Consider the following 21,812-nt stretch of genomic DNA (forward strand, 5'->3'; position numbering starts at 1 on the left):
GTGTTTTGTCCATACATAGACAATTTTTTCTTTTTAGACGTTAATTATATTTGAATATTGATAGTTTAGGATGTAGTTTATGCGACATTGGTTTATGTACCAAAGTTTCAGTTTTATCGTTGAGAATTTTAAAAGATAAGAAGTTTAAAAAATCATAATAAACTGTAGATACTATGATCTATATAGTCTATTTGCTGTGCAATGCTGTGTATATTCTTTATGTATCCATCTTAAAGGGTAAGTGAAACAGAGTTTACCATACAGAGCACACTGGCTAAATGTCTGGTCAGAGTATACAACATCTAAATACTAAATACTACATGTTGTCATCCAGAAATCAAGTTATATCCACTTTGCTTCAGGAATTGGAAAGCATTTATAATGGTGTAATGAGTATTCTCAATTTGTGATTCACCTATTTATATGTATATACCTAAAACTGTAGAATGCATGTGTACACGCAACAATGCATTTACCCCAGTTGCCCCCTCCTCGTCGGAGTCCGTACTGCTGTAAAGACTCACTGTGCCTTTAAGCCATGGTATGCCTGCATATGACATCATATCCCTGTGCTCCATGTATTAAAGGCATGGGGTGCCTTCTAACTGACCCATTGAGTAGCGGGATATGGGGGACCCTGATTGCCCAATAGGGATATCTGCCTCCCTGGTTTGGCAATCAGGGGGAGTACCACTTCCTCGGACCTTCTGCCCTAGGCTTAGTCAGCGTAACCCAGAATACGTCACAGTGTACATGACCTTAGGGATACTGGTGAATAGGTGCAGCAATTATTTGGTCCCCTCCCCCATAAATAACATGCACACATACTAACACACAAGCTCACTAACAGCACATGTATACACACAAGCTCTCCCTCTCCTAGGTGCAGCTAACTCTAGGCTCAGCCCTCACATGCCATATGCTGACACAAACACATGCTAACACCATATGCTAAAACCCACACACTCCAACTCCATGCTCACACACATGCTAACAGCATAGACTAACACACATGAATGCTGACACCATACATATACACACTCTTCAAGACCATACATTAACACACATGCACTCTAACACCATACACACTCACTTGACATAATAGTAGAATCAAATGTTTCTACTATTATAACATGTGATGGATACCTGATTTGACTATATATCTGCAAATAGCTTAAAGTGCTAGGAAACCTTTAAAATAATGCTGACTTCTCTGATAGCAAATATATTGTGTATCTCCTGTTGGAATACACCTGTCTGCAAGCAAACACTGTCACCTCAACATTTTGGAGACATTAAAAAACTACTTTGGCTTCTTTTGAAAGTAACAATTTATTATACTTCGATCAATTAATTGAGAAGCGATTTATTGCTCTTTAAATACACATGTAGTTCTATAGACAAATCTTACGGTTTGAGCTTCCACGAAACAGGCACGTAAGGATAGGGAAATAAAGTGCACTGATCTTCCCAAGAAGTTTGATACATTAATAAAGCTATTTGAATAATTCCACTTACATCACAGCCAGTTAAATGACTTCATCTATCGGTGATATGTATTGGTAACTCAATGGAAGAACAAAGCAGGCAAACACTAACATGAATTATCCAACCAGCGCAATATACGCGCACATATTAAAGAAACTGGGATAGCAAGAACGCTTTCTGAAGCAGATGTCGCGCTCACTATTGTGGCCCCACCTGGCCACCGTACACGATGTTCCTGCACTGTGTGGACGGTGTCCGCAGAGGGACTGCCAGCACGCGTTGTGAACCTTCATGTCATGGCTTCGCGGGTCGGGAAACGAGGCGCACCGGCAGAGGATGAGCAGCTTCCTTTACAGGCTGTTCTGATAGCTGACAGCTTCAACCGGAGGTTCTATCCTATCACCAAGGATCGGCCGCGGGTGAGCGCGGTACAAATTGATTAGGCTGGCTGTTACAGTAGGTGAATGGTGCTTAGGAGTGGATGAGTGCTGAAGTTTGAACCCTATGGTAATACAAGCCTCCTAAATCCATATACATATAGTGTATAGCATTTACGTCTAACGTGTGAACGGCGATGTGCGCGCCATGTGGTACTTCTCTTATCGCGGACTACCGATCCCACAATTCTCAGCCAGCTGTAGCGTTATCGATGTATCCCTGTTGCTATTCCTGTTTTATTCTTTATTATGACCTAGAGCAGCACCGTGATATCGCCCGTGAACGGTGTCGGTTCTGTATTCTAAGTGTACCTGGGAACACTCAGGGTGGCACAGCCTGGATCTGACTCCTCCCCATTCTTCACTGTTGTCATCATAATATAAGACTGTCAACCAGCAAATTATGGCTGATATACCTGCTTGAATGCAGGTGACTCGATTAAGTGTGTCTTGAAATTATGGCAAGTCAGAGTTTCCGTATTGGAGCCGTTTGGGTAACACATTTGGCGAGTCACAGCATAGAATCTTCATGATGGCCTATTAAAGGGTTAACATTTCAAGAGTCTCGGCTCATTGTTATGATTATAACCTTTAGTATGTTATTGTATAATCGTATGTAACGGTGGACACAAATAAAAAGCCAGAAGTATATTCAGAAGTATATCAGAACCCTGTGGACTATGGGAGCAGCCAACTTTACTTCCTTTTTCTCAACAAATGACTGACTATTCTTCCCTGTTATCTCTACCAGCATTTGATATGGTGGGGTAAGGAGAAGACAGATAACTTCAGGACAGGAATTTAAATAAATAATGTCACCCCGCCCCCCCCCCCCACGATCTCAGTTTAAACCAAAAATTTGAATGCAACATTTTCAAATTCTACGCATGGCTTTAGAGGAAGAATGGAATAACATACAACCAAATGTAAAGGCAGAGAGAGTTCCGCCCTTGGATTACTTCTTTGCTCCTTCCATGGTCGTTGAATGCAACAGCTTTGGTAATTCCACAGGAAGATTATTTGCGTTGTCTGTTGATACATTCTGGGGATTCATAGGTTTGGCTATATATATATATATATATTTATATATATATAATTACAAAGTATAACACCCAATTCTTGAAAATTGTAACCTAATACAGAACAACTTGCGCTATTAGGCTTGATTGGTTTATTTAAGTATTTCTGCTGACTGTGCTTTATTCCTTTTTCATTTGGCCCATAATTAACAATGTTCTATGTCCCTGACTATTGGCCGCAGGCTCTTCTTCCATTAGCCAATGTGGCTCTAATAGATTACACTCTGGAATTTCTCGCAGCCAATGGAGCGAAGGAAACATTTGTGTTCTGCTGCTGGATGGCGAATGAGATAAAAGAACATCTGAGGTGAGTAGAGGTTTTATATAAACCATCTTGTGGTTGGCAGTTGGGCACTGGCGTGTAGTACGTGCAGTAAATGAATTTGTACCTCAACTTTTGTCTGCTGTAGGAAATCCAAATGGTGCAGACCAACCAGCTCCAATGTGGTTCGTGTGGTGACATCTGAACTCTATCGCTCTCTTGGAGATGTCCTGAGGGATGTTGATGCCAAATCCCTACTGAGATCAGATTTCATTTTAGTCACTGGAGATGTCGTGTCCAACATCAATATTGAAACAGCCTTGGAAGCACATAGGTAAATGAGAGAACCCTTTGTGTATGTTGTGGAGAAATGTCCCAACCAGAGAGGATGGGATGTTAATGAGCATGTATTTTTGTCGCGGTTTCCCTTTCCATGTTGAATACCCTTTCCCTTTTCAACTTGTTTTCTAGAACACGACGAAAACTGGAGAAGAATGTGTCCGTTATGACCATGATTCTGAAAGAGTCTTCTCCTGGTCATCACACACGTTGTCAAGAGGACGATGTTATCATTGCTATGGATAGCAAGACAAACAGAGTGCTGCTTTTTCAGAAGAGCCAGGAGATGAAGCGTTATCATTTTCCAATGGTAGGTGTGCTTCTCTTCTTCCTACCATAACTGATTACATTATTCTTATCCTAGAGAACCAATAACTATGTATATATTTGTTTGTTCATCGATATCCTCTTAGTTGAAGAGGAGAACGCGACAGTTAGTTTTCCACCATGTCAACAGGGTAGTTGGACTTTGCTACTTAGTGATATTTCTGTAATTATAATTCATTTTAATTGTTGAAACACCAAAAGCATGAGATGTCCAAGAATAACGTTTCAATTGCCCAGGCCTAGATTAAGGTGAGGAAAAATATATTTTTAGCTGTCTAGTCATAGTTGCCCTATGGGATTTTATGCAGGGACCTTTGTGGAGGAGTTACTCAAGGAGGTCGGTAGTTAACAGTAGAAAGGTTCCATTATCCTGTGAACTTGCATGTTATTGAATACAACCTCTATGTTCTCTAACGCGGGTAGAGCCAGAGTTCTGTTAAGTGCATTTTAGTTCTATTTTTTTAATTGCTTTATTTATTTACAGAGCATTTTCCAGAGTAAGACTGATGAAATTGAGCTGCGCCGTGATTTGCTGGATTGTCACATCAGCATCTGTTCTCCACAGGTAAGTTACGAGAGGACGTTTTACCAACTGCTTCACTGTATCCCACATAATAACTACCAGGATCTACTCTCTGAATTTAATACAATTCATTGCCCAGAGAAGGGATAAAACCGCTAACCGCACTCTGCCATCTTGTACAGAACCATATGGGCCATTAGAAAAGCTGTTACTTTTTAGTTAATTTCACCTTCAAACTCACTGCATGGCTGTTTCTAGCATATACCGTATTTGCTCGATTATAAGACAAGGTTTTTTTCAGAGCAAATGCTCTGAAAAATACCCCTCGTCTTATAATCGGGGTCGTCTTATAATCAGACCTCAAATAGGTCTGACTATGAGACGACTAAGATCCAGATCCCCCGCACCTGCAGGGGACCTGGATCCTCCTGTACTTCTGAGTCCCCGGTGTGTAGCGGCACCGGCACCGGTGTGGGGAACTCTGATCTCTGACAGCCGGGGAAGGTCTGCGCGACGGACGCAGACAACCCCCGCTGCTAGCCACGCCTCCTTCCGGCTGCAGTGTAAGTGCGTGGAATCTACACGCTGCCCCGGCTACATGACAGGGAAGTCAGAAGTGCCGGTAAGTTTTGGGGGGGGCCGGGGGAGTGTTAAATGCGGGGCATAAGGCGTTTCTGGAGGCAGAGTGCTCTGTGAAATGCCTTTTAACCCCCTTAATGCCACTCTGCCTCCAGAAATGCCTTATTAACCCTCTATACGCCACTCTGCCTCCTGAATGCCTTAAACCTCCCTATATGCCACTCTTCCCCATAATATGCCTTTTAACCCCCTTAATGCCAGAGTGGCATATAGTGGTATAAGGCATTTCTGGAGGCAGAGTGGCACATAGGGGTTCAAAAGGCATATCATGGGGCACAGTGGCATATAGGGTTAAAAGGCATATCATGGGGCACAGTGGCATTTAGAGGGTTAAAAGGCATATCATGGGGCACAGTGGCATATAGGGGGTATAAGGCATTTCTGGGGCAGATGTGCATAACTTGGGGGCAGGTTGGAAAATAGAAGGAAATAAAACCAAACTATTATAATCAATCATAGCTTTTATTAAAAAAAAAAAAAAAATAGTTTACATGAGTTAACATTTACTGGTCAAACTTTTTTCCTATAGGGTCGTCTTATATTCAGGCTTTTTCTTTTTTTCCTAAATTAATATTCAGATTTGGGGGGTCGTCTTATAATTGAGCAAATACGGTACTTATTTTGTGGTCCACTTTCTTTATGTTCTCTGTCCATCTCCTTTCCTCACAGGTTGCAGAACTGTTTACAGATAACTTTGATTATCAAACAAGGGATGACTTTGTCCGTGGCCTTTTAGTGAATGAAGAGGTGAGGTGTCTGTAGTGAGATTTGGAGTGGTATTTGGATTTGTCATTCTTCTATATTTTGCTTACAGTGTAAATAATTTACATTCATATATTCAGATCTTGGGGAATCAGATCCACCTTCATGTGACTCAGGAAGAGTATGGTGCGCGTGTTTCCAACCTCTTGATGTATGAAGCTGTCACCTCTGACATTCTGTGTCGCTGGCTGTACCCCATCACCCCTGAAACCAACTTCACAGATCAAACTGACCAGATCTACACCCACTCCCGTCACAACATATATCGAGGGTCAGAAGTCAGTAGAGGCCACGGCAGCAGTCTGCAAGAAAACGTGTTGATCGGCAGACAAACGACAATTGGTGCGAAGTGCAGCATCAGAAATGCCACCATCGGACGGAACTGCAACATTGGTAAGAGAAAACCACGGAGGATGCTGGGCATTGGAGGTAGACAAAATAACTTTTTATAAAAGTGATCAGAACTACTGTAAGTGCAGAAAAGTATCATCTGAAGGTCTTTGCTGCATTTTCTTGTGATGAACAGGCTTTATGGAGAACGCATGTTGTATTGTGAGAGATAAAACAAGAAGTTAGAAAAACTACCTAGTTCTGGCACCATTTGTTTGTTTTAACCACTCTTTACTCCACTAAACACAAATATATGTTTTCAGAAACTATTTGTAAATAAATACTCTGTTAGAAAACACTGATCTCTCAGAAGAGCTTGTATAGAACCGTAATGTTAAACAGAACCGGGATGAGGCTAAAAACGGAATCAATTGTTAATAGGCCTCAATGTCCTCAATGTTGAAAGACCCCACACAAACTGGAATATTGCTGCTACCCTTTTTTATGATTTTCTTGACAGGGGACAGAGTGATTTTGGAGAATGTGTATATCTGGGATGGGGTTCACATTGAAGATGATGTTACAATCAAAAATTCAATCATTTGCAATGACGTTCTTGTGAAAGAAAAGGTGCAGATAAATCCACACTGTGTCCTGACCTCCAAGGTAATGGTGAAAATCATTATTATTATTACTGATTGAGTTATATATTGTTCAAGATGACAAGTCACAACCTTTGTGTTATAATTGTGTATTCTGTTCTTTGATCTCCAGGTTGTTGTGGGCCCCAACTTGCAGATCCCAGAGAATACGGTGATTTCTCTGCATCATCCTGATGAGGATGACGATGATGATGATGAATTCAGCGATGATGCAGGACAGGGCAAAGAAATAGAGCGATCAAAGGTCAAAGGTAACGGGGCATAACGTGTTATTGCGCAGATTTTTGTGATGGGGTCCGAGTGTTAAATAACACCTTGTGATTGCAGGATTTAACAAAGATGAAGTTGGATCAGAGGGTCAGGGTTATGTGTGGAAAGCTTCAGAAATTACAGAAGATGAAGAAAACGAGCTGCAGAGGAGTTTGTGGGGTAAGTAGTGACAGGCCTCAGAGGGAAGAATGTCTGAAAGATGCCAGAAGTTGTTTAGAAGAATTAAGTTAGATATGCTCTAATCGAAAGTCATGTCACCTTGGGAGTTGTTGGTCATGCTAGGTGGATTCCATTCAGCGTACGCATACTGCGATATGACTCGATATGACTCGACCCGGTCCTGCATGTGAAATTGCTTTGTGTGAAGAAGATAGTTCAGGGTCTAAATATTTGTATCATTTTGTCTGTATGTAATATTAAAATTAGTATGTGTACGTTGTGTATAGTGTAGCCAGCTAAATGTAGAGCAGCACAATTTAAAAAAGATAGTTGTGGTTATACATACAGGTGTGTGTATATTCCATATAATATTAGAAAATGTGTATGTGTGTACATGTATGGATGGCCTAGAGCTTGCAATAGGTCTCTAACTCTCCTTTCTAATACTGCCTGTAAATGCTGTATGTTGCGTTGTCCTCTCCAGCAATAAATCTAACATAAATAGAAGCTGTGATCGTATCTTACCTTTGGTCCGAGAGACATTTACATGTTCCCTTAAAAATGATCTTACAGCAATTGGAAACTGTCTTCTGTAACGGTCGTACTTCCTTTGTATGCGATATTTATCCGTCGTTCTTTTGCAGGATTGACTCTGACCACCGAAGAGATCAGCGATGGTGAGAGTGAGATAAGTGCAGGGTCCGAGCAGATGGATAGTCGTACAGCCTCCCCCCAGTTTGACGATATTAAAGGTAACTATATCCCGTCACAGAGCCATTGCAATGGCCTGTGTAGCACCACGTGGTTTTTCACCAGCTGAGTAATTGTTGTAAGTTTTATATAGTAATGAATCATATTGCTTCAGGGAACATATGTGCAAAAATATTTATGTAAAAATGTTCATTCTTTAAGAGATGCTGTTGCTCACAATAACCTTTAAACTTACAGCATCTAACTGGTTCAAAGTGCCCCTGAGATCGTTAAGTATTGTATTTTCAGAAAAATTGCTTCCTTGATACCGTCAAGTATATAGACTCGGAGAGGAACAAATAAGTAGCTGAAGGTAGTAGAAGTAAGCTCCATGTGGAATATTATTTTGGATTCTAGTAGGGGGGGGCTCAGTCACCTGTCCTTTTCGTATCTCTCACAATGATAATTTGATCTGTTATGCTACACAGTCGTTGAATATTCTGTGTACGGTGGCTGTCCAGAACACATGGAAACAGAGTAGTTATGTGATAAATGAAATAAATCTTATGGACGTCTCAGGTGATATTTGGGGTGCTCATCAGTCCCGCAGCACTCTCTGTGAACTGGCCCAGTACAGTAACATACAAGAAAGCTGTGGTTTTGAGGTTCATCACAAGGAAAGGTCACACTCGACTCTCCTGCTTAAACTAATACAGATGTCTTTCTGTTCAAGTTTTCCAGAATGAGGTTTTGGGAACGTTGCAGAGAGGAGTGGAGGAGAACATTTCATGTGACAATCTGGTGTTAGAAATTAACTCCCTCAAGTGAGTGAAAATAATTTTGGATGGGCTACTAGTGTATGTTGATCTGCTATTCACGTGCAACTTGTATTTATTTTCCGATAGGTATGCCTATAATATCTCCCTTGTAGAGGTCATGCAGGTTCTCTGTAAAGTGGTCCTGGAATTCCCAATGCAACAGCTCGACGGAATACTTGACGTTAACCCCTATTGCGCTAACCTGCTCCCAGTGAGTTTTATGTACTACATTTCTCTAACCTATGAATAGTTATGGCTTCCACATGCACTTGCTCTAACCCCCCTCCCCTTATTTGTCGTCAGCTTCTCAAGAGATGGACCCCAGTATTTAAGAACTACGTAAAGCGGGCCTCAGACCATCTTTGTTGTCTGGGAGCTATTGAGGAGTTCTTCCTGGACCATGAAACTTTGTGGGCTGCTATTGCAAAGGTACGGCAGAAGTTGTCGTTTAAGATATATCTTTGCTTGTTACATTTTTTTACAGTGCAGATTTACAACGTATTCCACAACATTATACAGAGCAGTGGGTAAAAACAGACACACTACAAGATATAAAGTGGTACATGAGGACAGATGTTGACAGATGTTTCTAAGGGACAGTAGATTCAGACTGTAAACAATGTTTTGGTGAACGATATAGGTTGGCGAGTGTATATACTTACATGGTAAATCGTCCCCTTCCTTTAGTGTCGCTAACCGGTTGGGAGGCTTACCAGATATCACAATCATTGAATAAGAGGCTTAGTTTTCAATGAGAGGGTTGACTCTCATAGTAGTAAAAGCTTTCTGGGTACATCACTGTCGGCACTCCCAATGTTTTCTCTGGGTTAATGTCAGCCCATCATGCCTGCTTAAATTGATGGGATCAGTACCTACTAAAAAGGCCATGATTAGATGAAATTGGAAGGGACACTTGGCAAACTAGGTTTAGACTGTCATCTTAAGAAACACAATGTAACAGCCAGTGTGATTTTTCGGGACAATTACACAATAGCGGTTCATCTGACATTGTTGTCTAGATGACTGGCTAGCAACACCTTTAATTAAGTCTTTGTTAATATTTTAAACCAGGGGTTGACACATTTTGGTTTGGATCTAGGAGCCAGCAAAAAATGAATTCATTCATTTAAAGTCTCCTCCTTCCTTTCTGTCTAAGGTGCTACTCCACCATCATCAAGTCCCCATAATACATACCAATATATATCATAATTAAGAAATATGTGCATTCTTAATAGATTAAATATTTAGCAAATATATTAATGATAATCCGTTTAATAAAGAATTGATAAATACATGCGTAAACACATGCGTCGAATCATGTTAATATTCCATCCCTCTCTCACCTCGTAGTGAGCTACCGTGCCACTGCTACCTCAGCCAGCAGAGGGAGCGGTCCGGGCGAGTGCTAACCCCCTTGTCGTGCAAAACCCTGGGTGCCAGTTGTCATGGCGACCATGCGCCTGGAGTTTGTCAAGCCCTGGTTTAATCACAATTTTTGTATGTGTTATAAGGCAGTAGAAGTAAGGGTTACCTTTAAGCATATGGTTATAGAGACGATGTGCTAGTACGGTAATGATGAACGGGTCTAGGATATCTGATTTGTCTTGTTCTGTGTGAACTCGCGTTAACAGATCTTTCTCTGCAACATATAGGTGCTTATGGGTTTCTACCAGCAAGATGTGATAGCAGAGGAGATGATTCTTCGTTGGTTTTCAAAGACCGATATCACTGAAAAGGGTCGCCAACTGCGTAAGAGACAAGTGGTAAGGGCAAAGACGACCCTTCGATATATTTCTAGTTACCTAGTCGCAAGTATCCTCAGATTTTTTTGTGATGTGGTTTAACAGCCTTTTCTAACCTATTTTTCCCAAAGCTTCAGAAGTTTATCCAGTGGTTGGAAGAAGCTGAAGAGGAATCTTCAGAAGATGAGTGATGTAGAAGAGGTGGCTCCTGCTTGCCCTTCACTTTACTAGGTTCCCGTTGGGTAATCCTTGAGTATGCTTAAAAGTGCTAACATATCCCTTCAACTGTAATTTGAGAAAAACATCCTGAGGACATCTCCACTGCCATTAAAATCTGGAACTGTGGTCTCCTTCCATGAATTGTAGAAGCTTAACGGACCTCTTCCATGCTACTAATGACTTGACTATTCCACACCATATGGTAGAACATAATTATTGTTACATAAGGCAGCTTTATGATAACATAACTACCGAGCAATCACTGCTTTGTGTACTAGAGGGACTTGGAGTTGGCCTCTACAAGTAAACAGATATCTTTGCTTCGGCCTCCTCTCCATGTGTTCGGAGACAGCTTGTATGCATGTCTCCGTGGGAGAGGGATCAACTTATAGGAAGCTGCTGGAAGGATGTTTCACTGCACAGACTGCCGTGTATGAGAATGCAAATATTTATTTCAGGGATCAAATAAAGAGTATATTGATGTGGCTGATGTGTTCACTCTCTGATAGTACACAAGTTGGTTCCCTATACCTGCACCCATGTAATGTAAGAAAACAAGACCGCAAGGTTTAATGGTTGCGTTACAATTCTAGGTTTCTACTTCAAGGGATGGTGGAGCCATTATATGCATGTAGTAGCAACCCCCCCCTTGCAAATGCATGGAGGCATTTAACAGGACACCCTCCAGTTGCACTATTTCCCCATCTCGTTGGCTTGCAATTTATGAGTTCAGCCAAACACACCTCCAGCTTGCGAGTGCGCACAATATACATCACAAGCAGCCTTTTTGAGTGTTTAGCTGTACACAAATTCCAAGGGGCCTAGTAAGACCCCAACCCACACACATGGAATTGCCCCATTAATTTCAGTGGGATCGTCCTCAAAATTGGAACGTAGAGATGGTCGACGCACTGTAGCTCTGAAATTGCAGCTTCTCCTAAAAGTTATTGTCTTTTATAAATAAATAATGCAAAGTACTCTAATATCCATTTTATTTGGGGAGGCTGCGTAGGATATTAAACTGTTCCTTTAATATTATAGGCAGTGTCCATACCATCCTTTAATCTTTTTGTGTATTTTATTATTAATTATTACTAATAATTAACACCACATTTAATTGTTTGTACCTTCCTACGAGCTATGCAGCAGGGATTTCTTCTTTTGGCCGCCAACAATAGGATTTGTTGGAAGGAAAAAGCGGCACATTTTGCAACTGACAGGTATTTTTTCCTAATCGAAATCCGATTGTTAAATGGTGCTACGCCACTACCTCTGCTTCTGTAGCTCTTTAGCTACAGTGTTGAAGGTAAAATACCGGTAATGTTCCGAAGCATCGGTGAGGCAGGCACACAAGCGGTGTGATGTGAAATAGAACGTATATGTTTGCACTTGTTACAAACATTCCAGGGAACGCCCAGAATCCATAGAACATTGGTACAATACACATTATGAGACGCGCATTCATGGGGCTTATTTTTTAACGGCTATCCCCTATCATTGAAGCAGGATTGACAAGAAGGATTGTCTTGGGGAAGGGTTTAGTGAGGCTTCCATCCTGGGTGCTGCAATGTCACTGCTTACCCCTCTCTTTGGGTCAAGGTCACATCGCCTGCTTGTTCCTAAAAAGGTCCTGCAGATCCTGAGAACAGCCCTAAGGATTGAGAGGCTTCCTATGAATTCTGGATATTTTTGGATATAATATATATATATATATATAATTATAGTACTGATAGGGCTGCCTTGAGCCAGGACCTAGTAGGACTCCCAGCCATGGTGCCGGCACCCAGGACGGAATACTTTCACTATACGGAATGTGCTGGTGCTATATGAATAATTGGAATATAATGTAATAAACTAAGGAGGACAGGAAGATAATTGAAAATGTTGCCAAATACCTCACTATGAAAACACCGCAGTGGAGAGGAACAACCCTTCTATTTAATTGGATATAATATGGGTGCCTAGTAAAGCTGCAGGGGTGTGGGGCACTTCTTGGTTAGCTACCCCATGTCGAGACGGATTTGCTAAGATCCATTTAGCCAGTCTGCTCCGCCGCTGTTTTCTACATGCTGATCTTTCCGTGATCCTTGATCTCATAACGGTCCCATAGGCTTCTGTGCTTAAATCCCTCACTGTATTAACTGCGCAATTTTTCTACTCATCCACCACCAACAAGAAATGCTGTCTAATTCTCTATAACCCAAGGAAGGACTGGCATCCTTACATCATGTGGGGTGAGGCCTAGCCAAATAATACAGGGGCCAAAGTGCATTTGTCAGGAAGCACACAACGCACGCTATTTTTCAAATTCTCCAGAGGAAATTGCGGAGACCCAAGGCGCAGAAAGGATCCAGTCAGGACGTAAGTGTGCCCTTGCTATACTCTGGACCGGTGGCAATATTTGACACAAAAAGAAAAAACAAAGTCTGGTATTGGCCCAAGATCTTAAAATTAGAGAAGCCCACTGGGCATTCCCTGTGTTTAGTGTACAGCTAATATCCATATATCAGATTTTATTTATGGAACAGGCTCACAATGGCCTCCTTTGAATACTTTCTGTTAGTGCTCTGACCCCATTTATGTATTAATAACTGCTTCCATAGGTATTGCATAGGTATTAGATATTTAATAATCTGATAATAAAGATAATTTAATTGAAAGTTTAATGCGCGGTCCAATACACGGTCCCCCGGTCTGGATGCATACTATATGTAAGCATATACATACATTTAGGACAAATAGAGGGATCTTGTGAATGGGGCTGTTTATTAAATGTGTATTCAATAATACAGCACAGCCTCCGCACGTAGGCTACCATAATTCCACGAAATAATTCAGTCACCTGACAAGATGACGTCACTCAGGGCCTGGCATCTCGAAACGACCGCTGCGGCTTAGCGGATATCCGGGCGCTACGATACACAGTCACGTGACGAGGGCTGCGCTTCCTTTTAGGGGTTGTCTTATTTTGGCGCATGTGTAGAGGTTCTCAGCAGGGGCTGTTTTGTGCACATGCGCAGCTCCGGAGAGACGGACACCGAGTGACAGAAACAGCTCGAGATACCGGCTGGGACTAGAGCCCGGACAAGTGAGGACAGGCCCTGAGAGGTCCAATGCGCCACAGGAGGCTCCGAGACAGCAAGAGGGAAGCGAGGGAGTGAGACAAGAGTGGAGGACACTCAGTGTGAGGCAGAGACTGACAGGCCACACACACTAAAGTGTTTATTGCCTACCCCCCCCCCCCCGAATGCATACACACATACAGCTTGGACTGTCTCCTCCACCCTTTACTCGTATCTAGAGCCCCTTCCCTAACTCTCCCCTTTCCCCTTAGGGCCCGACTGACTATCTCGTTACCAAACCTAGCTCACATTCAAGCTTACGCTCCACTCTCACCCCCACCCTTTATTCCACCCTGTCAGCCTTTATAGTTTGTGTACCTTCTCTGTGCCCATGTACCCCTTTGTATGACAACTACAGGGGCTGGGCCCCTCCCTACTTCTGGATCTAGTACCCCTTCCCTTAGTGCTCCCGTCTCCCCTACTGGACCACCATGGGGGAGACCAAGGTTATCTACCACCTGGATGAGCAGGAGACCCCCTATCTCGTCAAGCTGCCTGTGCCCGCAGAACGTGTTACCCTGGGAGACTTTAAGAGCGTCCTTAACAAACCCAACTATAAGTTCTTCTTCAAGTCCATGGACGATGACTTTGGGTAAGTGACTGGGAACCTACAGGGAATCGCTGTCAGTTCCTCGAGCTGCCCCCCACCCTGCATTATTAGTTGGGTAGTGCATGATCAGACACAGGTTGATTACTCAGTGGGGGGCCCATGGAAACTTGGTTTGTTACTATCACACTTCTTTTTGTATAAAGTGACAATGCCTTATGTGACTCGGTTGTATGAAACAATGGGCAGTATCGTTTATTGTTTATGTAGCGCCCAATGATTACACCGCTTGGAATGTTCTGTCTGTGGTACGTTATACAAGGCTGTAAATCAGAGGCTAGCTGCTAGGGTCAGATGAGATATTGAGGTGGTATCTGCGTCTGGTCTCCTCTGCTAGGAACTGGAGTCGTCTTCTACGTAATGGAGCAACATACATCAATATGAGCTTTTTGATCTGGAAACAATGGCCAAGCACCGCCAGAATGTTGTGACTTGCTGTTGGAGATCCTTATTAATGATTTTAGTCTCGTGTCCATCAATACACCGAAAGGGTTGATTTTGTGCAGGTCAAATGATTTGTATGTTTACTAGTGGATTTATGCACAAACGTGTCAAATGAAAACTTCTGCTTTTCAATGTTATGCCCACGTGGACTTTTTTTATTTTGTGCAAACGTATGCAGAACACTGGCCAAGTTTATTATATTTAACTGGAGTTTGGAGCTGTATCCCCCAGAAGTCAGAATGTAACAAACCCATGTTGGCTAAGGTTTCATAATGTGAAATTACATTCTTGTTGAGGTCTTGTGTGCAGAAAGTAGAAGTATCGCAGAAAAATGGGGCTTGTTTCTCTCCAGTGCTGCCGCTTATTTTAAAATCCCAAGTGTCCTGGTTTCTGCTTCAGTACGTGACTTCTAGATGCTGATAACAGGATACTTGTGTTATTGTTGTGTTCTCCAATCTACCAGAAACCTTTAGTGATCTCACTGTTGTTGATCTTTGTAATAAGGGTATTGTGTCATTTGTTGCCATTACCTAAATACAAAGGCACTCTCACTTCACTCGCCATTTCTTTCCCAAGTATTTCTTGAAGCTCTGCCCAGGTCTTTGTTCTGAGGGAGAATGAAAATTGCCACAGAAGGCAGTGCTGGTGCGTCAGACACCCGGGAAGAGTTTTGGAAAAAGTAACCATGTCTCCCTCCCAGTGTAAACAGTGGCAAATGTTGTTGAACGCTTACTGTTATTGAAACCTGTGCTCTGTATACAGGAGCTCAGCGGGAGGGGTGTTTGGTGCGCAGTTAAATCTTCTAACTTCAACATGTCTGCGTTACTGGTTTATCTCTGTGCGCTTCAGAGAGCATGTTTAATATTAATAGCGACACATGCAGCAGAAGAATTTTATTGCAGCTATGAACTTCAAGCATGAGGTCAAACCCCCTTTATTTATGCAAACTTGTACACACAAGCGCATTGTGGGGTGATTATATATATATATATATATATATATATATATATATATATATATATATATAATTGCACATACACAATGCGACTTGTTTTCCCTGACGTTCGCTGGTAGCTGTCGCTTGTTCGTGTCAATGAACTATAATAATTTGTAACCTGTGCAAATATTTTCACCAGTATTTCACCTTCAAATGGTTGAAATGTCTGTTGCTACTCATGCTGCTTTGCTTTCTGTGAGTTAGAAAGCAGTTCATGTGGATATTTGGTGTCGTTCTCGCGTGGGCTCCTCTAGAAATGCATTGCAGGACCCGGCGCATGCCCAGAGAAGCAGGTAAACTTTTATTTGAAGGTAATTGGATTCACATGATGCTTCTGTTGAGACACAATGCAGATGCTGTTTTGAAGTTGGTTTCTGGCGTTATATGGCTTTGTATGGACGCATTTTATAATTTAGTGTGGATATTCTGGTTTTATGAGTTGAGGATGTGAGATCTATGGATCACGCGTATTAGAAGCCAGAATTAACAGCTGGAAAGAATGCTTGCCTTTTGGTTGCTCTAATGTTATGTTATGTGCTTTGGTTTGCATTGTTTTGACACGCCTTGTTGTTTCTCACTTTGGGGTTTATTCATTAAAACAGCCGTTGGCACAGTAATTTGAAGAAGAGTTGTAGTTTTAGCGCCCTTAATTAACTATACGTTATAAAAGGCTGTCCCGGTGTAATGCATGCTTCGGGCCCTGAGGTGACTTTGCGTAAGTCTCGCGGATTTAAATGTGCATTATACAGGGAACTCAACACGATGATCCTGCCTACTCCATCCTTGGTGAATATATCCCTCTGTGATATCAGTGGTAGACACTAATTAATGGTATGTTGGCATTGAGACTGGGTACTACCATTGGCAGTGAATATTAGTGAAATATTGCTTTAAGAAAAATCATTCGCAGCAACTTGTGACTGGCTCCATGAAGTTTTGCTCTGCCACTGGGGTGCAAATAGTGACTGAACAGCCCTAAAACATGCTCTGTATGTGAGCGCCTGATTGAGTCTATTCTTTCTTCTTTTTAATAAAGATTTTATTCCTTTTGATATAATATGACTTGCTGCCATCGTAAAGGTTAACATAATGGGAAAGGCAGATGCACACAAAGCAAATGCTATCAAACAGTTGGGGGGGGGCTGAAAAACATAGGTTCTAAAAAATGTTACTGCTGAGCTTAAAAGCATATTTGTCATTCAATCAAATCATACATTTTACCATCAAATAAACTAAATGAACTTGTGTAATGGTGTAATTAAAACCCCCTACTTCTATGTGTATACCGTGTTTAAAGAGATAGTTTGGTGTTCTTCTGTGGAAGAATGTATGTGGAAGTACACCGTGTATACTCTAAACCAGGCATGTCCAAACTTTTTTCAAAGAGTGCCAGATTTGATGAAGTGAACATGTGTGAGGGCCGACCATTGTGCCTGACATTCTTTGAACCGTTAAAATTACCGTATTTGCTCGATTATAAGACGAGGTTTTTTTCAGAGCAAATGCTCTGAAAAATACCCCTCGTCTTCTAATCAGACCTCAAATGAGGTCTGACTATTAGACTAAGATCCAGATCCCCCGCACCGCTGCAGGGGACCTAGATCCTCCTGTATGGTAACCTCAGCTGCTGCCGGCGTCTATCACCAAGCGCCGGCGAAAGTGCCGGCAGCAGCCGAGGTTGCATACGCACGCATCCTGCTCCCGGGATAGCCCACCCACTGCGGGGAAGCAGAGCCGGTTGGGGAGATTGCTGCAGGACCAGGACCCGGCGGCACTGTGCCGTCCCAAAGCAGATCCGGTAGACCTCTTCAATTTTCTGGAGGAGGCGGGGCCTAGCGGGGTCACACAGCGTCATGCTGAAATCCCGTGGGAGCTGCAGCAAGCGCCTGCTGAGGCATCGCGGTGAGTGATGTGCCTGAGTGGGTATATTAGTGTCTGGGTGGGTAAGTGTCCCCCTATATGCCACTCTGTCCCATGATATGCCTTTTAACCCCCTATATGCCAGAGTGGCATATAGGGGGTTAAAAGGCATAACATGGGGCAGAGTGGCATATAGGAGGGTATAAGGCATGCCTGGGGCAGATGTGCATAACTGGGGGCAGGTTGGTAAATAAAAGGAAATTAAAAACAAAAAAAAAAATAGACATGAATTATTATTTATTGGTAAAACTTTTTTCCTATAGGGTCGTTATAATCAGACTTTTTCCTTTTTTTTTTTCCTAAATTAATATTCAGATTTTGGGGGGTCGTCTTATAATCGAGCAAATACGGTAATTGCAAATTAACTATTTTATGCAAAGTAAAAGTTTATTGAAAACTGCATACTTTTCATTTTGTGACTTGGATGACAAATCACAGGTGTTAAATTAATAATAATAAACAGGTGTTAAATTACTCTGCCTTTAATATCAAAAAAACTGATCTATATTTGGGCAACTTATCTGGGGGGGGCCTTATCAGTCCGGAACGTGGGCCGCAATTGGTCCTCGGGACGGACTTTGGACATGCCTGCTCTAAACCAATTAAAAAGAACATCTGAGTTTGAAACTGCAGCCCTGTAGCTACAGCGGCTGCCCTCCTCTGCGGTGTGAAATCACTTTCCGAGCGTATGCATGGAGGTCTGAACAGAGCCCCCCACTGCAGCATTTGCGGAGCCTGCGCTGGAGCTGAATGAAGGTAATTATATCAACTCGTCTGATGGAGGGTTGGAAAGGGCGACTGCACTTATGGGGGATTCTGCAAAAGGAACACCACGGAATTCATCCCCGTTATCAACTCCAACTGAGTTAGTCACTTAACTAATACTTTGATTAACCGATAAGGTGCTTTGGGCAGTTTATGGATTATCCAAGATTGGAACCATTTAATTTGTTGTGGTTTTTTTTGTAACATACGTTGGTTGGGCTTTATTTATTTATTTTTATTTAAAGGTTTTGTTCGGTATGAGCCCCCGCTACTTAATAGTTACAAAGTCACCAGTAAACATCGCTTGGGACCCGATGCCTTTTACGATACCGTTCTCTGCATCTGTGCCGTTCCCGCAGTAGAAGTGACTGCCTGTGTGCGGGTTTCTTTCTGTGAGGCTTATTTAACCCATTTGTTGGACATTACGATTTGTGGTTTTGACCACCCACTGGCCGAGCTGCAGTAAATCCTCTCCCTTACAGCTATCATGGAAAACAATCTAATTATATTTCCGACTTAAGACAATGCAATACACTTTGTTTTCTTTTTACGGTTTTTACAATTCGACGTTTTAACCCAGCAGTTGGACATGTTTGTACTGCTGGCGGTGGGGACCCCCTCTGCTAAAATAATTATGGCTCCCTGCCGACCTCCTGAGTATGATGGCTTGCAGCTAGTGGCTTCGTGACTTTGTGACGGTGGCTCGCTGAATGATTGTTGGGCTGCACAGATCCTTGGCACGTCTACCGGTTGCTGCATGTTGATATTCAGCTTGGACCCAGACTTGTATGTGGTTATCATGATCCAAATGTTTTTGGATTAACAGACCAAAAACATCAAGAAAATATCTAGTCCTTTTGCACAAAACTTTTTTTAAGGTGTTTTTAAGATTGCTGGAAAATAAATCTTATACATAATGCTTTAAAATCATCATTGTGTTAATGTTACACCAAAATCCTGGCCAGAATTTTGACCATATTTGTATTTTGTCAGGGAAATTTTTTTTATGCGACGCTGAGAGGTAAAACCATATACTAGAGCATCCGGTTTATGTGTGTGTGTGTTTTTTTCCCCCGTGTGTAGGTGGGACGGTGTCTTTTAAAGTGTCTGACACCTTGCTGTCGTTAATAGCGTGCATTGTTTCATCCATACGTACTGTTAGATATTTTGCAGCTATATAATATTTGTAGCCGCCCTTGCTATGATGACAGGGCGAGCCGTTGTGAGCTTGGGGTGTTTGGACTGTGTGTCAGGACTGTATCTGACCCAAAACACACATGCAGAGTGTAAAGGGATTTGTGCAGCAGCTTTGTGTGTGTGGCTTAGATCAGGCCGGGCTACCGCTATGCTAGTAGCCATAGTTCACCTAGCCATACTTGGCATGCACGGATTCGCACTTGAAAGGTCTATTTTAAGTAGGCGCTGAGTATGTCAGTTCGTTGGGTATATTCTCAAACCTCTGCATACTTCACATATTCCCATATAACTTGTTTGCTTTTCTGACCACTTCTGTCCAGTGTGCCAACTCTTCAGAGCCGCGAGGCAGTGTGGGAAATAATCCACAGTTGTGCGGTTTCTCCGCCAACCCCGCACGGAGGCTGGGGGAAACAAAGGGTGGAGGAGAGCGCCTGTGTGGGGATACTTCTCACGCGATCTGGGATATTTGTACTAGATCTTCTCCCTTTGTGTTCATGAACCTCAAGGATACTTGGACTACATCAAAAAGCATCAGATTTTAAAAATATTTTTATTTATAGAAAAGTAACTTTGCTACAGAATGATCTTTCCTCCATTGACCATAATAATACATTTCATTGAAGAAGTCGGTGTGTCGGTTGCTATGGTGACATTTGGATGTTTCATATAGACTAGATAATAAATAAAGGAACTCCAGATGCCTGACTGACCTGCTGAGGAGATGAACTCCCCCATTTACTACGTGAAAAGACCATGTTATAACATCTGCTATTGGCCATTTAAATGTGTATTACCTTTGTTATATATTCCATGCTGTTTCTATCTTATTTTAACCGCATCTAGTAGAATACTATCCTACAATCGAATCGTATATATCAATATTTAAGTGTAGATTCACAGAGTTGGTATTGCGTAAGTGACCGGAATCCTATGCACCTGTAATGGTAGCGGATGGAACGGATTTCTGTCGTTGCCTCTCTTCTGCATATAAACACGTATTGTTCCTGGGATGTCTTTGTGGGAGCGTAACGTTACCAAGGCAACTGGCCAAAAGTGCAGGGCTCCTTTACATGGACTGCAGCCAGATGCGTATTTATATTAGTATGCGGCGGGGGGAGCTAAGCGTGTATTCAGCAGATGTGTGGAAATAAGTGGCCTTGGTACCCACTTTGTATTTATTCTTCTAAAACTTGTTCTCCTATAAGTAAAATCCGGTAAATAGGTTTTCTGAGTGACTCATTTTCCATTTTATTTAGTATACCGATAAGTTTTCATATTCTGTATGTTGTGAACATTGTGAAGCTGTTTAATATACATAGCTTGGGGATCGAGAGAGACTGAAGGTAGCATGCCTTATATGCATTATATGGCAGTCGAGGCTCGACACGGTGGCCTGGGGTGTAGTGGGAGATGCAAAGGCCAGGACTTTGCTGCAAATTCTTGCGCTCCTATTTTACACCATCCACCTCCTCCTGTCAGGGACATTCTCACACTTACCCTCTTACACATCTCTTGCTTTTCATTATAGTTTTAATCTCAATTGGTTTTTTTTGCATCGCTAGTACCACATGTGTTTGTGTGTGTGTGTGTGTGTGTGTGTGTGTGTGTGTGTGTGTGTGTGTGTATATATATATATATATATATATACACATTTCACATTTTCTGCATTTTTAAATTAAAACTTGGAGATTTCTGTTTTGCCACAAAAAAAGCCAACCAGGAGTCCCAATTCCCAGTATGTCCAGACATCAACCGGATGAAGCTGTGACTATATAGGTCTGAGTGCTTTAGTTTTGAAGTTTTTATTAGACAAACAGGTGGGGCAAAAAGTCTAAAGTGTTTTCCATCTGGGAAATGTTATGTCTTTAAACACATCTGTGTTACGCCCAGTCGTTGCCTGTACGCAAAAACTGTAGGGGCTAAACTTTGCCAAGGACCTTGTGGATGTTTAGAGCCAAATCCTTTTCTGAAGAAACAAATCTAACCGTGCGTCCTCTATGTATAGTACCGTGTT

At 42.1% G+C, this 21,812-nt stretch overlaps 2 protein-coding genes across 3 annotated transcripts in view; both read left to right on the forward strand.

The window, feature by feature from the left end:
• Positions 1-1,784: 1,784 nt before the first annotated feature.
• On the forward strand, positions 1,785-10,718 carry LOC149302299 (translation initiation factor eIF2B subunit epsilon-like). Its single transcript, XM_089482408.1, has 16 exons — positions 1,785-1,907; positions 3,187-3,311; positions 3,415-3,600; positions 3,738-3,915; positions 4,417-4,497; positions 5,764-5,841; positions 5,937-6,249; positions 6,707-6,852; positions 6,961-7,099; positions 7,176-7,277; positions 7,922-8,029; positions 8,701-8,791; positions 8,873-8,996; positions 9,089-9,214; positions 10,438-10,548; positions 10,659-10,718. Exons 1-16 carry the CDS (start codon positions 1,785-1,787, stop codon positions 10,716-10,718), a joined length of 2,091 nt encoding a protein of 696 aa, XP_089338534.1.
• A 3,581-nt stretch (positions 10,719-14,299) lies between these two features.
• Positions 14,300-21,812, forward strand: part of LOC149302300 (segment polarity protein dishevelled homolog DVL-3) — a 35,971-nt gene continuing 28,458 nt past the window's right edge. For both annotated transcript variants that reach the window (XM_089482525.1, XM_089482526.1), the window contains exon 1: positions 14,300-14,460. In XM_089482525.1, coding sequence (XP_089338651.1) covers positions 14,300-14,460 — 161 coding nt within the window. The remainder of the gene's footprint in view (positions 14,461-21,812) is intronic.

Source organism: Sceloporus occidentalis, unplaced genomic scaffold, assembly GCF_023333645.1.
Source record: "Sceloporus occidentalis isolate IW3139 unplaced genomic scaffold, rSceOcc1.0.p SCAF_19, whole genome shotgun sequence".
Lineage (NCBI taxonomy): Eukaryota > Metazoa > Chordata > Lepidosauria > Squamata > Phrynosomatidae > Sceloporus > Sceloporus occidentalis.